At 47.8% G+C, this 15,028-nt stretch overlaps 1 protein-coding gene across 1 annotated transcript; it reads right to left on the bottom strand.

The window, feature by feature from the left end:
• Positions 1–4,169: 4,169 nt before the first annotated feature.
• On the bottom strand, positions 4,170–6,657 carry LOC127314276 (acyl transferase 5). Its single transcript, XM_051344725.2, has one exon. The coding sequence runs from the start codon at positions 5,641–5,643 to the stop codon at positions 4,354–4,356; it is 1,290 nt and encodes a 429-aa protein (XP_051200685.1). The 5' UTR covers positions 5,644–6,657; the 3' UTR covers positions 4,170–4,353.
• Between the last annotated feature and the right edge of the window lie 8,371 nt (positions 6,658–15,028).

The following is a 15,028-nucleotide window of genomic DNA, read 5'->3' as shown; positions in this document are numbered from 1 at the left end:
CCGTCCACCTCAGGAGCTGCCGCGACCACCATCTGCCTCGCCGTCGCCGACAACCCCGACCTACCTCATCGCCGACCATCGCCGGACAGCTGGTAAGCCGCCGACCCCCTAGGCTCGCCGCCAGTAGAGTTCGTGCTCTTCGTCGACGACGATGAGCGTCGACTGTTCGATCTCCATCTAATCATACGGCCCCCTGTGATCCATATCATTTCAGGCGTTAAGTGACGCTGATGCCTGGGACCCGCTGTCAGGCGGCCTGCTGCGCGAGACGCACTGCTGGGCCGGCCTGCTAACCCTCCCCATCTCTGGCCCAATTTGTTTTGCCGCGCGAACCCACCTATTTGAATTCTGTTTTTCAGTTTTAATTCAAATTCAATATTGGTGTTGTGTTCAAAATTGAATAACTTCAAATCTACAAATCCAAATTGAGTGATTCCAATTTTTTGTGAAAGCCTATGAAATTATCTAGCAAACTCCAGTGGTCTCAAACCCTATTTAATCATAGATCACTTGTAATGAAAATAACAATTCAGTAACTTTTCCAAATTCAAACAATTTTATAAAATCAACCATCATTCATTTTGAGTTGATTCCAATTCTCATAATTCGCATTTCAAAAACTCTAATTGATTATGCAAAAATATGACATAGTGGTTTCATATGATCATGGGCTAGATTCAAATAATGACTATGTAGTCATTTCTAGCTCATTTAAATGGTTCCAAATTTGATATTTCAAATCTATGAGGTGTAGCATCTCATTTAAATCATCTTCCCAAGTAATGTGATGTGAGGTGCTGACCTTTGTTACATGGCCTCATAATTACTTATTTGAGGATATTAAATCTTAATAGTGTTAATGAGAGAAAATTATTTTCCTAACCCTAATTAAGTAAAAAAAACCTAGTGTTATGTGGAGTGATGTGTGTGATGATGCTAGATCATCTTGAGTGGGCCATTAAGGCTAAATAGTCTACTTAAGTATTGGTTGGTGATTGTTACCTCGTATCCGTTTATAGACGCTAGTACCGAAGGCTACGAGGAGGAGGAGGTCTTCTACGAAGAAGAAGAGGAACACTTTGACCAGTACACCAACCAAGGCAAGCTACCCTAATACAAGCTATACTAAGCCAAGTTACTAGTGCAAGACACCATGGCACTAGTATTGGTGTTTCAAGTTTTACTCTTCCAAGTCCAAGTTTTACCTTGCTTTACTTTTACTTTATTTACCAAGGTTCACTTGTTGTATTTTAAATTGTGTCTAAGTGGTAGAGTAGCACAAGAGCTTCACACTTAGCTTAGAGAGCAAAAATGTAGTTAGCACCCCTCATGATTAGTTGCTAGTGCTAAACTAAAACTGATTACTCTAGATGGGAACTTGTGAATCAAATGACTTTGAAAACCTTGGAATGATGAGTCATTCTATTGAAAGTGTTGAAGGTGAATATGACATTTGAATGACATGGTGAATTTGATAAAAACTGATGGTTGAGTTCAGATGCGATACCATTCCAATTTTAGAGTACCCCACAATACCTGATTATGGGTAAGGCTTTAGCTAGAAATTTATGTATCTTAGTATGGGTTCCCTCTGAACAAGCGTCATAGAGGTTATGCTGAGGCTGCCTCCGTTGAAAGTGAAATTACGTGAAAAAAGTTGAATGTCCTACCCAAGCCCTGTGCAGTTCCTACGATGGCAGTTGGACATCACTAGGTGGCCAAGCTCATAGGGGAGGTGCCTATACTAGGGTATGTAAGTGAAAGGTTAATGGTTGATGATCCGTATACTAAGTTATGATGATTCAGAGTTATCCCTGATGGATATAATCAAAATTTGTGGCATAAAAGTACGACCTATGCAGAGTGTTAAACTATTCGAATAGCCGCGTCCGCGGTCATGGACAGTTGGATGGCCATACTTGTCCGTTGTCAGATGTTTTATGAAAATGAAGGGTGACTGAAAACATGACTTTGACTTGAATCACAACAGAGTTGTGGGAATGACACTAATGTTCCCACTTGAGTAAGTCTAGGGAAAATAAAGAGTCTTGAGTAGTAATTGTTAATAAAATAAAACTGGTTTATGCAAATGAATCTAGAGCTTAGAACTATGCTTAGAGTTGCTAGTACTTATGTTAGTATAGTTTGCGAGTACTTTAAAGTACTCATGGCTGTGTCCCTGGCTATTCAAATGGGCAGACTATGAAGAGGAGAATCAGTACCAAGATGGTGGACAGCAGGATGTCTACGATAACTAGGACTACCTCCTGACGTCAAGCGTTGCCTGTGGAGCAGATGGACCCCTAATACGTATCTTCTGCTATTGTGTTATGTATTTGATATTTAGATCAATTGTTGTATTAAAACTGGATCATGTGATCCTTTGATGTAAGACAATTATGGTTTGTAATGAATGATGTGTTGTGATATGAACTTATTATGTCTCGCAAAAACAATCTTCCTGGGAGTGCGATGTATGGCATAATAGACATCTGGAATTGAAAATCCGGGTGTTGACAAGGGTGAAAACCTAAGATATTTGATCGGGCTGCGACGGTGTTAGAGCATTGTTCCCTTCATGAAGGCGTCGTTTTTGGAGAGTCTGTATTTCAGGTGTTGTCTTGGTGGTGGATGTATTGCTGTTGTTAGGCTCGAGATACTGTAGCGAGACTTTTGTTTCTTGGTTTTATTTTCTATTTTTTGGTTGTGTGCATCCTTAGTGCCATTAGGGTGGTGCGTTATTGCAGAGGCTGGATGTAATTGGTATATTTTCATAATATATTTCGTCTATCGAGAAAAAGTAGGGTGGCACGCATTATCCACAAAGAGAGTTGAAAACTCGGACCATTTTCTATGATTGCACATGCCGTGAATTTTAACTTCATATTGGAAAAAATCAAAGAAAATATAGAATAAAAAAAAACGCAAAGAGTCCTTCTACGTCACTCATGTGACACAAAATACAAAAATCTGAGTTATGACAATTATTTTGAAAATTCTTATCTTGTATGATTTATCTTTGCTTTCAAGCCATATCTATAGCTCCATTCGTGATAATATATCCCAATTTTGCACATAGGTGTATCTTGGCATGGGAAAAAAAGAACTTTCCAACTTTTGTTGGTTTGTAAATACTTTTAACCACTTAAATGAGTGTCATTAGAACAATTCAATTTGCTGGGGTGTTCGAACCTATCAGGTGTAGCTCCCCGGATTCGAAACAAATGACTTAGGGGAGGGATTCAAAAAATGACGGAGTAAGCTCCCATAGAAAAATATGGGATCGGCAACAGGAGATTGCTCAACGCATGGCCTTGCTGCCGCCACTCCTCCTCGCAGACCCAACATTTGGCTTTGACTCGACGATGTGGATCTCGTTCGACCACCTTGAATGGGATCCTAGGCGCCGAGCTGGGTTTCTAGGAGACGACGAGTACAACTACGCCGGTCCGCTCGCGTCGGTGAAGGACTTGAAGGAGGAGGAATAGGAGGAGGAGGAATAGGAGGAGGAGGAGAGGGACGACACCGAGGACTCCCTCGGCTACCTAGCGTGCCTCACGGAGAAGGCAAAGGACGAGGGCAACTGGACGAGCTCCGTCTCATGCGGGAAGGCGTGGATGAGGACGAGGCCATGACGTTGGCCATGCATGAAGGCATCGTAGGAGCAGCCTCCGCCGCCACTCCCACAAGCGTCGCCGCACTATGCCTTGGCGGTCATGCCTCCGGTCTCTCAGAGGAGGAGGCCTCGACTGTGGCGCTGCCACCGTGGTCACCATGGCTTGTGCCGCCTCCTTCCTACTGCGCACCACCACCAATGGCGTACCCACTTCCTACCCAGGCAGCCCACGCGCAGCGGCCACCTCCTCCCACACCAACACCGCCGTTGTTGCCTCAGTAGCCTCAGCACTGGCCTCGGCCTTGGGCACCTCCGATCTTCATCAACCTCATCGACGACGACGACAAGTAGCCAGCCACGGCGGGCACCCTTAGCTAGGGTTATTTTCTAGTCTTTTTAATTTATTTTTGGCACTATGTAGACTGGTTCTACTAATTCAAAAAATATGTTGAGCAAAAAAATACGCCGGGCCGCTAGGGCTATCCCAACCCATATGAACACGCAGACAGATACTTTTGGTGTCCATTTTACGTTGGAGCCATTGGAGATGTCCTTATAGTTCAAGCCATAAAATATTTTGATGATAAACAAGATAAACAAGTTTTATTGGGTTTCGTTGCCAATGCATTTCTCGATAGTCCTATAAGACCTGTTTTATTCACTCATCTCACACATGGATATTTCTTTTTTAAACTTATCTCACATGAACATGCCCACGAACGATGCATGCATTGCCTCTAGGCGAACTTGGCGAGCTCGGCAGCGAACATGGCGGCGTGCGGGTCCTCCATGCAGCCGATGAGCACCCGGATCCCCCCGCGCTTGGGCGCCGGCGGCCTGACGTATACGAGCGTCGCGACGTAGTCGACCAGGTCGTTGTGCGGGAATATGTACCCTGGCATGCCGAAGCCGTAGTCCACCTCATCGAAACCGAGGCGGCTCCAGTCCGACAGAATCGCCGTGCTGTAGTCCAGCGGCGGCTCGTAGCGACGGACGCCGCGCATCCAGTCCGCGAACCCCGCCGCGATGGCCTCCTTCTCCTCCCGTACTGTGCCGACCAGCTCCGCCAGCGCCGACTCCCGGGCGGCCCTGTTGGTCCTACGGACGCACGCCAGGTACACGCAGTTGCCGTAGTACCCGTCCACCGTCGGCAGCACGCCGCGGAGGAGGTGCCGCGTGCCGGCGGCGAAGCCGACTCGGACCTCGGCGCCGTCCGGGAGCCCCTCCGCAAGCGCCAGTGCGCGGCACTTAAACACGATGGCCGTCACCGCGTCGAAGGTGGAGCAGCCTTCCCCAGTCGATGCGGCAGCCTGCTTGAACTCATCCTTGACGCGCTCGATGCTCGCCGCCGAGATGTCCGCTACCTGGGTCACGAACTTGAACTCCCTGATGATCCTGAGTTGCGGCGGCGGCGGCCTGGACGGGTAAGGGATCGCGTGGCGGTCCCACACCGGAGCCACCGACGGCGTCGGGAGCCCCCGTGCTAGCTCCCCCACGGCCGTGAGGAACTGCGCCGCGCCCTGCCCGTCAAACACCGCGTGGCTGAAGCTGATCCCCACGGCGAACCCACCGCAGGTGAACCGCGTCGCCTGGGCCATGAGGATGATGCCGTCCAGCTTCTCGCCTGGCGGAGGGCGCGGGAGGAGGAGCTCCGCCGAGATGGGCAGCGGGTAGCACTCAAGGCCGTCCACGTCGGCGAGCGTGCATCCAGCGGCCGCTTCCACGAACAAGACACCCTCGCCAGTGCAGTCCACCTCTAGGCCGGACGGAGCGAGACGACCGGCCACCGGGTAGTACGGCACAAGCGCCCTCGCGAACCCGCTCCGCATCGCGGCCACGGCCGCGGCGGCTCCTTGGTCACCGTGGGCTGCGGAGAGGGACGCCGACGGGGGAAAGACCTGGATGAGGTGCACAAAACCACCGACGGTCTTGTCGATGCAGGAGAGCGGGAGTTTGCCGCCCGGAGTTGGCCCGGCCGGCGGGATAAGCGCCGGCGGCGACTTGATAACGGTGGGTATGCCAGCCATAGTAGGGATCTTAAGCAAAACGTCGTCGTCGGCGACGGCGGGAAAGAAAATGGAGACAGGGAGATTTGAGATTTGTTCCCTCGGTGTAATATGGCGGCCACATCTTTGAATTTTCAGGAGAGAAACATTGACTGGTTAGTTGTTGTTTCTTTGATTTTGCTTCCTCCGACGAAGATGAGGCTATAGTTCAGAGATGATTGCCTAGTGGTTATAAAATTCAGATAGATAGACTTCCAGAGACACCCTTTTTCCAGCAAGTAAATTAGCCCGAACAAAATCGTCTTCATCAATTAGTCTCAAGAAAAGAAACAAAGAAAGAAAAAAAGAACTCATCGGCGCTAGCTAGCCAATTACATGTACACTGCGGCGGCGACCTCGTCGAGCAACTTAGCGCACGATTTGATTGAATTCTAGCTACCAAGCTACAAATAGGATGGCGCGACGCGGAGACCCCTGGCATCGGACGGCAGGAGCACGAGAAGGAGCAGCACGGCCAGGATGGCGACGGGCACGAGCAGGAACAGCGGCGGCGGCGGCGGCAGGGGAGGAAGCAGCAGCGGCAGTACCAGCAGCGCCGCCGTCATGAGCGCCAGCACCACCGCCGCCTCCGCGCCGAAGTACCCGTCTCCTCCGTCGATCTTGCCGCCGCTCCCCGCCGGCGCCGGCGCGCGCCGTTGCTTGGCGGCCGCCGTCGACCTAGCCGGGAAGTATCTGCCGCTCCCGCTGTTGCCGGAAGAGGTGGAGGCTGCGGCATGGCTGGCCATGGTGGCTTCGCAACGGATGAGGACGGCGTCTCGCATCTAAGTCCCTCCCGGCACAATGCCGCTAGCTTGGAGATCCACTCGACTGAACGCGCCGACGTATGACTTGGAGCGATGGACTGGTGCAGAACGGCAGCGAGGAAGATTGTTTGTGAGACGCGGGTCGAGTTTTTCTATGGTGATGAACTCGACTTGGATTGGGAGGTTGTTAGCTTCACGGCGAGCCGGCGAGAGTTATATATATTCCGTCACTCTCCTTGGATACAGTAGGGCAAGTTGACAAGGTGGCACTGCTACATTTCGCCATTTGGCCACTTGGCCTGTGGTACCATAGAAGCAATGTTTCAGAGTAACAAGAACGTTTTTCGTTCAAAAGCAACGATTTACCTGAATTGACCACACAATTACTTTGAAATAATTCAGAAAAGCAGAAATAAACAAAGCGAGCCTAAATCCATGTCAATGTTCTTCACTCTAGGACGTGCCTTTGGGCCTTAGACATCTCCAGCGGCCTGGCGTAAACAAACCGTCGTTGTCTGTTTTAGTCTGAGCGGCAAGTAAAACCCGGTCAGCGATGCGGCGCAAATGGACCGACATATCTGCTACGACCTATTTAAATCATGGGAAAAAATTGTGCGCTGTTTGGATGTTTTAGGGGCGATATAGTATATTTAGAAAGTGAGCGCTACGCTATGCATAATTTGCTCGCTATGAAGCTAATCTCGTGCGCATGAGCTCGATCTGATCCTGGTCTTCGCCGCTAGGTCAACACCTCTTGCGCAGCATGCAACAATCATATCTAGTTTCATTCTTGTAGGTTCTCTTCCAACTTGACCATACCGGAAGGTAGTCCAGTAGTGTTAGCGGTAGCCCCTAGACATCATGGTTTAGCTCTATAGTTCTTAGTTCAGTGCAGCTATGTACTTTTTTAGTTCAGTTCAGTTACATAGTTCTTGTCTTCATTCTACATGTTTTGCCTCTATGAAAGGAAGGAAAAACCCCCAGCCAAAATATGTAATTAGTTATGCATGTATTACTCTGGACAATTTTTTAGCCGATGAAATCCTTGATATACATGCTATACTTGTCAATTTTCTATTTTTTTGCGAACGCTATTTGCATGGTATTAGCACGTTATAACTTGCAGTTGGCGATGAGACTGTTCATCACGGATTTCTTGATGCATCGCAAGGAAAGCTGCAAACTCGGCCGACACCTCGTGATCAACTTGGGAAAGAGGGCTTTAGCGCTCATACGACCGATCATCAAAGCATCGTGCTAACTCTAGATGATCACACAAGAATTCAACACTTCTCACATTTGAGATGTTAACTAGGTTGCTGGCAATAGAAAAGTGAATTTGGGGGACATCAAATGCCTGCTAGACATCCTTCCCACGGCTCTCCTGGCACACACAATATGAGGGTCAGGGATTGGCTTCGCAAATATTGACCATTTTGGATAAACATCATTGGCGAGGAAATAGACTTTGGTGTATGTGTGCGACCATTGATCTCATCATTGACCACGTGAGCATGGCCTTTAGCTATTCAAACGACCGAACACCTTGTGTGCAAGGCGCCCGCGAGGTGCTCTTGGCTGGAGCTTTATGCCGACGAGTCCATGAAGCAGAAAGCCGTGGTCAAACAAACGGGGGCCTGCATAGGTGACGGTGGAGGCCTAGGGTAGCATTGGCGGGAGATGCGGTGGTACTCGGTGGTAGGTCGCGGAAGCATCGACGCGACCATCGGTGAGAGGCGGCGTCGATGTGGGCTGACCGCTAAAATGCTGGACTGCGGTGGCCGAGGAACCCTAGCCGATGTGGGGCGGTGGCGGTGGCGGTGGAGATTCACTAGGCGGGAGAGGAGGCGAGTGCTCACGGGAAGAGTGTAGGTCCAAGGCGGGGAAGGGGGGCAGGCCGACCGAGCCGGATGGTGCCACAACGGTTGTGTAGCCATCTGCCATGGTGTCCCCGTCGGTCGAGATTCGAAAGACGAAAGCTAGGGCAGGATACCACGCTAGCGAAACAATCAAACAATGCATGCATCCGGCAGGCAGGAGAGTGCGATGGAGATATCAGCGATCATGTGGTGGTGGGTCGTGCCACCGCGACGATCGACTGCGCCCGGCCCTGTCCCGCTCTGCAGCAAAACCACGGGCGATCCCGTGCCCTGTTTCGCGGGGTGCATGCACCCAGCTCCAGCTCGTCTGAGTCGTCTCCCCCACTGCATTTGCTCCTGCCAGTATCAGTGCACAGCATCAAGTTCCCGATCTGGCCTGCTCTGTCGTCCTCAACCTGTACGATCCGATGCTTGCTTGCTGCTTCCTTTCCTTCCGTTGTGGCCGGTGCATGCACCTAACTAATTACACCTAACTAAGATTAAATTGCTTAACAGCAAAACTGACGGGTAGCGCCCACACGTCAATGATGATGCAGCGTCCACATATCATCAACCAGTCTTTCTTTCGAACATTCAAAAAGAGATGTGAAAATTCCAACAATTGAAACAATAGTATAAGCTAACAACGCTTGTAAAGTTTGAAACCCATCCGTTTAAAATTGTTAAACTTTTTTTGTGAGATTTGACCAAAATTCGATTTCACATGGACACCACATTATCACTGACATGTGGGCCTTAGAAATCTTGCTGTTAAGCATGTTAATCCTAGATATGGATCTTTATAAAACAACCGATTTCAGGTATAGTTGGTAGTTTGTTTAAAAGATAAGTGAAACAGAAAGTTTCTGTAACAAAAATAGCAATAGTAAGTGATTTCTCCAATTTCATCTCCTATCCTAGTAGTGGGGCGTCACGATACTATACTTTTTCTTTGTTTCATGTCAAACATATAGCATCATCCATTTGAGCGTAAGAAATTCTGTTTCTGACTAGGAGAAATGGATTTAGGTTGCCCTTAGTTTAAATTAGTCCACGAGCAATTTTTAAGCATCACACAGAACTTGATTAGTTGCCAACAATCTGTTTTCTCGTTTCCAGCGGCCCGTCTTAAAACCTTTGCCCACATGCTCCTGAAAGCATCATTTCCGTTGCACGTTGAGAAACATTCGATTCTACCATTTTCACCAAGCCAAGCTCGGCGCGGCCGAAAAGAGGAAAAGTTACGCCCCGCCCATGCAATCTAGAAGATGGCGCGAGCACGCGCGGAGCCACGAAAAGCCGGTGGGAGAAATTTTGTGCCCTCCTCCGAATTGAGCCTCTTATATCACCGCACGACTCACCGCCGAAAATATCGTCTCCATTTTTCCCATTCGAGCTTTGTGTCCTTGCGCGGAGGTTCACCGACGGCGAGGTAAGAGGCGGCGACTACCAGTGTAGGACCTGGACGGCGGCGGCAAGCGGGCTTCTGCATTTTCTCCGACCTCGGCAACCGGTTGTTCTCCGATGGTGGTGAGTCTCGTGACCCTAGCTCCGTAGGACCTGTGAGCATTCCGTAGATGGGACTGGTCGACTAGGTAGATCTGAGCCAGATTGTAAGCAGTGCATACTAATCTTTACTCTATCTTTCTTGCTACATGTACAACATACTCTATGTTGGTGCAATTTTAATCTCATGTAGCTATTGATATGTGCTTGAAGGTAGCTAGTCCATTTGTTGTTTCACTACTTTCTATGTAGATCTGGACGAAATAAACCTCCTATTTGTCATATTAATAACCGTCCGTGTTAGATCTAGTCGTAATGTTGGTAATATACACGGTTGTGATCTACATTTACATTTTAGCTTGCAAATGTGAATTGTATTAAGGTTGTACCTCCACTGATTGATGACGGCTTTGTAAATGACCAGTACCTAGGTGTACACTCGCGACGAGTTCGAGCAGGCCCTCTTTGATACCCAGGACAGTATGTCCTTAGTTCGTGAGACCCAGCTAGCACTCACTTACCCGCAGGACACGTAAGTGAGGGCGACGCCACCCATGCGCTTGTTGAGGAACACCACCTGACAGATGCAACCTTAAACGCCAAGCACAAGGTGAGCAAGGTTTGTTAAGCACACACCACAAGTGTGGGGCTTAAGTTGGGCAAGTCCACTATGAAATGGCTAGCTTATCTCTCCGTGTTCGTCCTGAATCGGATGTGCACCATCATCAAAGTTGCATCACGACAGAGAAGGTGTTTAAGGAGGTGCATCTGAATGATTGTGCCAAGAAGATCTTTGAGTATTGCCAGCAGGAGGTGTCGTCAACGCAAGTATACAACCATGTGCGTAAGTGGAGATCCAATTGGATCCATATCAGCAAGTTGAGAGACCTCAGCGACGCCTGATGGGATATACTCACACCATCCTCCTTTACGACGACCACTACATAGGCCATGTCTCGGTGATGGCCTCTCACTTGCATACTAGTTCACTTTCACACTAATTCGCTTGCACAACTTTAACATTTTTTTCTAACTAGCTCTTTGTCCCATGTATTAGACTAATCTAATGGACCGCTGAGTTTCTCAACAAGCCAGTTACAGACTACTTACAGATGAAATTGATCTTTGCCTTTGTCCTAGCCACCGGCAAGCACAACATGGGCTCTAATGAGCCTATGGGAACACCTTCATTATATGACCCTGACACTCAAAACTCTGATACGGTTGTGCTTGATGGCGATGACCACCCTATCTCTCCTGGTGTTGGCGCTAGCGTTGCTCCTCATCCAGGAGCTGATGATGAGAAGAAGAGGAAGAGGTGTGTCTTCGCCGAGGAGGATGTTGGACACAGGACCTTCATCACAGAAGTTGTCAAAGCGGTGGCGCAGGCCATCACCAATGCTGCCCCTCCCGACGTCCTCCATGCCCTCTACTCCGCCATCATGGAGGCCTCGCCTACCTTCAGCTCGGAGGGGAATAAGGTGGCTCTAAGCCAGCTCTTCGACAATAGGGCTCAGGGAAACGTGTTTATCCAGATGACCGAGGAACACAAGGTGCTCTGTCTTAAGACCTTCCCGGGCAAGCACTACTATGTCTAGCGCTCCCTTGTGCTGGGGTGGTGGTGATGCATGCATGATAAAGACAACGAAGATGTTGGTTGTACATTTTGAAGTAGCTAGGACTTGATGAACAATTATTCTAGGGCATGTACATGATGTGAGGTGATATATACTAACCCCTCACATGATGCTACAAACTTACGGTGTTGTGGGTGGTAGTATTTCACCCTCTTTTGATGTGGTGGTAGGATGGTACCATAGTTTCTAGTGTGCTCGTTACTATAAGCACTTGCATTGCTATGTTCCTTGATATGTTTCTTATGCTTTGTCTTAGTAGAAGTTCAACTGGTATGTGTTTACTATGGGAGAGTGCCAGGAGTATACAGTTCGTGGAAGGAGGTTGGGCCTCTTGCGAATGGATACGAGAACAACTCCACAAAGGGTACAAGACAAGGGACGATCTAGAAGAAGCTTACTCGCAGGTCTTATCGCAACAGGCATGCTACTATGTGCCTCCGCATGTCGATGTTCATGAAGCTCCACCAAATAGCGCAGGTAACGGTCAAGACAGCCTAAAGAACATTATCATCGTCATCCTTGTTATTTGGATCATGTACCTGATGCGGTCATAAGGTTGTGTGATCACTTGTAATACCCTAAACCCTGGACTCGTCGATGGTAACCTCACCTACCGTGCGTGCAAGGTGACCGTGTCGGGCCTTATGCGAGTTGCCAAATATTATGTGTTGCATCAACGGAGCCGATAAACACATTTTGTGGCCTACCAATCAGTTCGGCCTTTACTTATCCCCTCATGCAACTAGTAACATTATTGAGATCTAAACGTAGTGCACAACATTTTTTAGATAAAGGAAATATATTAATATCAAAAGATGCCAATTACACCCAGCCTCTGCAACAACGTCCAACCCTAATGGCTGTACGGATGCACACAACCAAAAAAGAGTAAAGAAAACTAAGAAAAAATGTCCCGTTACAGCATTCTAGACCTAGCAACAGCAATACAACCACCACCGTGACAACACCTGAAGTAGCCCAAGCTCCGTTTCTCCTCATACGGTATCCATCGGACCAAATGAGAAAACCCAAAAATTTCCATGCGAGCAACCAATCACGCGCCCATAGGGCTCGATCTCCATGTACCTAATAGTCACCAGCGAAGCAAAGCTAGCAAATGGCGACTGCTTGATCGCATTCTCCAAGCCATGGAACTTCAATTATGATATAAACTCAAGTTGTAAGTTGTAACTAAGTAATTACGTGGTGGGGGTTATCATTACACTGCACATGATGCATGCATCAAGAAAGCCGTAAACGCAAGTGGATTAGCCGGCACACACACCAGCCCACATTCTACAGGCAGCTGACACTTGATCTGGCATGGGTAAATGCGATTTCGAAGTGGCGGTGGAGTGTTTTCTTTGCCCACTTTCCTTGACATCGATTTTGGACATAGGACGGACCAAACGGGATGGGGAATTGCAACATCGGTCGGTCGGTTCTTGAGCGTTGGCTACATGTCTTCGTCGCCGGCAATGTTGCTACGGGGGTGATTTTTAAGAAATTTCTTTTTGCTACATGAGTGGAGGTTGATGAGACGATTACAACTATGTTCGAATTGAGGTGTTTTTTTTATAGGGGAGAAAAGATTTAATTAACACCATTCATTAATTAACAAAGAGAGTCTTGCAAAATGAACCATAATGAAAAAAGAAATTCTTTGGGATTACTCTCCCGTTATCATAAAGTTTAGCCTCTTTCGATGATCTGAAGGAGGATAGTCGGAGGTGCGGCTTTGTCGTTGAAGACCCCGCATTTCGTTCCTTACAAATTTTCCAACTCACAAGCATGGTGAGGGAAGCCATCGCCTTCCGATTCAGGGTGGCCTTACAAGACATTATAGCCCTCCAAGCTTTGAGAGAGTGGTCCGCCGTCCACGAATGAGTTTGGATGGAGGAAATACCAGGCTAATGCTTCACCATATCCCAAACCCTTTCAGAGAAGCGACAATTGGAGAAAAGGTGGGCCAACCTCTCTTACGTTTGATTGCAAAGTGGGCAGCGACCACAATTGTTCCAACAACTTCTCTCAAGATGATATGCTGTCCAAATTGTATTCTGGATGGCCAACCAAACAAAGAATTTGACCATTGAAAGCATCCAAGCTTTGCAAACTATCTTTTCATGCTCGTGAGGGTGGAACCCAAAAATTGCGTTTGTAGACCGATGTCGTGGGGTACTCTCCATTTTTCATAAGGTTCCACGAGATGGGGTCGTCAATGCCTTCATTGAGTTGAAAGCCGTCAAGTTTTCCGCAAAACCAGATGTACTCAAGCATGTGGGGCACGGTTATTTTAGAGATCCATACATTGTTGTGCCAGGCTTGGTTAACTTTTCATTTTTTTTCTAGTGGAGATCACATAAATGAGGGGGCAATATCCTTGGGCTTTCTTTTATTGAGCCAAGAAAAATCCTAAAAGGACACAATTTTCGTATGCCAATGGTGATAAAGATGGTGATGACGGCATATAAGAGATCCATGTCAATATCATCACAAGAAGTGCCCATATAAACTCGAAGCTTTTTGAGGTCGTGCCATTCGAACCAAGTCCACCGCAAATGAAGAGCCCTTGCATTTTCTTTTTGGCGATGAGCTGGGGTACATAATACTGTCACCATCTCAAAATTTAGGAGAGGAAACACGGTACATAGAATAAGAAGCCTAAAAAACATACCATGTCAAACAGAGTGCACTGTGCAAGAGGAGATCTTGCGTAAGACGTATAAGCATCACGTGCATATTGCTGGCTGCCTTAGAAACAACCATGTGTGCCCGTTGAAAATCTTTGGCCGGCGCGGTGTGCGGTTTTGGGCGGGCACGGCCACTGTTCCGATTGCGGCAGATGCATGTATAGGGTATGAACATGCTGCGTGATCTCAGCTTATGGCCAGGATAAATGGATGCACGTTCTAGAGTTGAACACTTGGACACACGTTGCTGAGATGACTAGCTGCTATGAGCTCAGCGGGCGACCTATCATGCATTCAACTAGATTTTCCTTTTTTTGTGTGTGTGGTAGACAGCATCGGTGTCAATTTGCATTGTTCACGCACTATAGCTTCGCGCCTCCGGCCCAATCAAAACTCCATTCATTTTCCAAAGCACACCTGAAACTATTTTACGTGAAATTAACTGTTATTACATTTGTATCAAGATAAAGTCGTATTACTTTTGTTCACATGGAGCTTGTAGTATCTTTCCATCGTTCCAGGCGGGGCATTCTCATACAACTTATGAAATGTTTTCAAGAAAACAGGTTCTAGGACACGTGGATACTGCCATACTAACCTTATACGAGACGGTACGGACCTTCCAAAAATCAAACGATCTGATTGACAACATATCGACTTGGGAAGAGCAGGCAAAACTTTCCCCATGTCACACTATCCCACTCAATCCGCCGGTGCAGCGTAGGGTTGCTTCGTGGAGTAGCAGGTTCAGCTCACTTAGGCCCTTTGCCTAGGCAGGAAGCTTAAATCCGAAGCCACTTACAAGGATGCTTTGACTTTGACCGTCATCATCTTGATCCTTACGCACATTATTAACTTACTAATAATACTAGCCCCGTGCCGTACACAAGAAGAAAAACAACATTGGT

Source organism: Lolium perenne, chromosome 7, assembly GCF_019359855.2.
Source record: "Lolium perenne isolate Kyuss_39 chromosome 7, Kyuss_2.0, whole genome shotgun sequence".
In the NCBI taxonomy this organism is placed as follows: domain Eukaryota; kingdom Viridiplantae; phylum Streptophyta; class Magnoliopsida; order Poales; family Poaceae; genus Lolium; species Lolium perenne.
The sequence above is the reverse complement of the archived record's forward strand: the minus strand, read 5'-3'. Positions and strand labels throughout refer to the sequence as shown.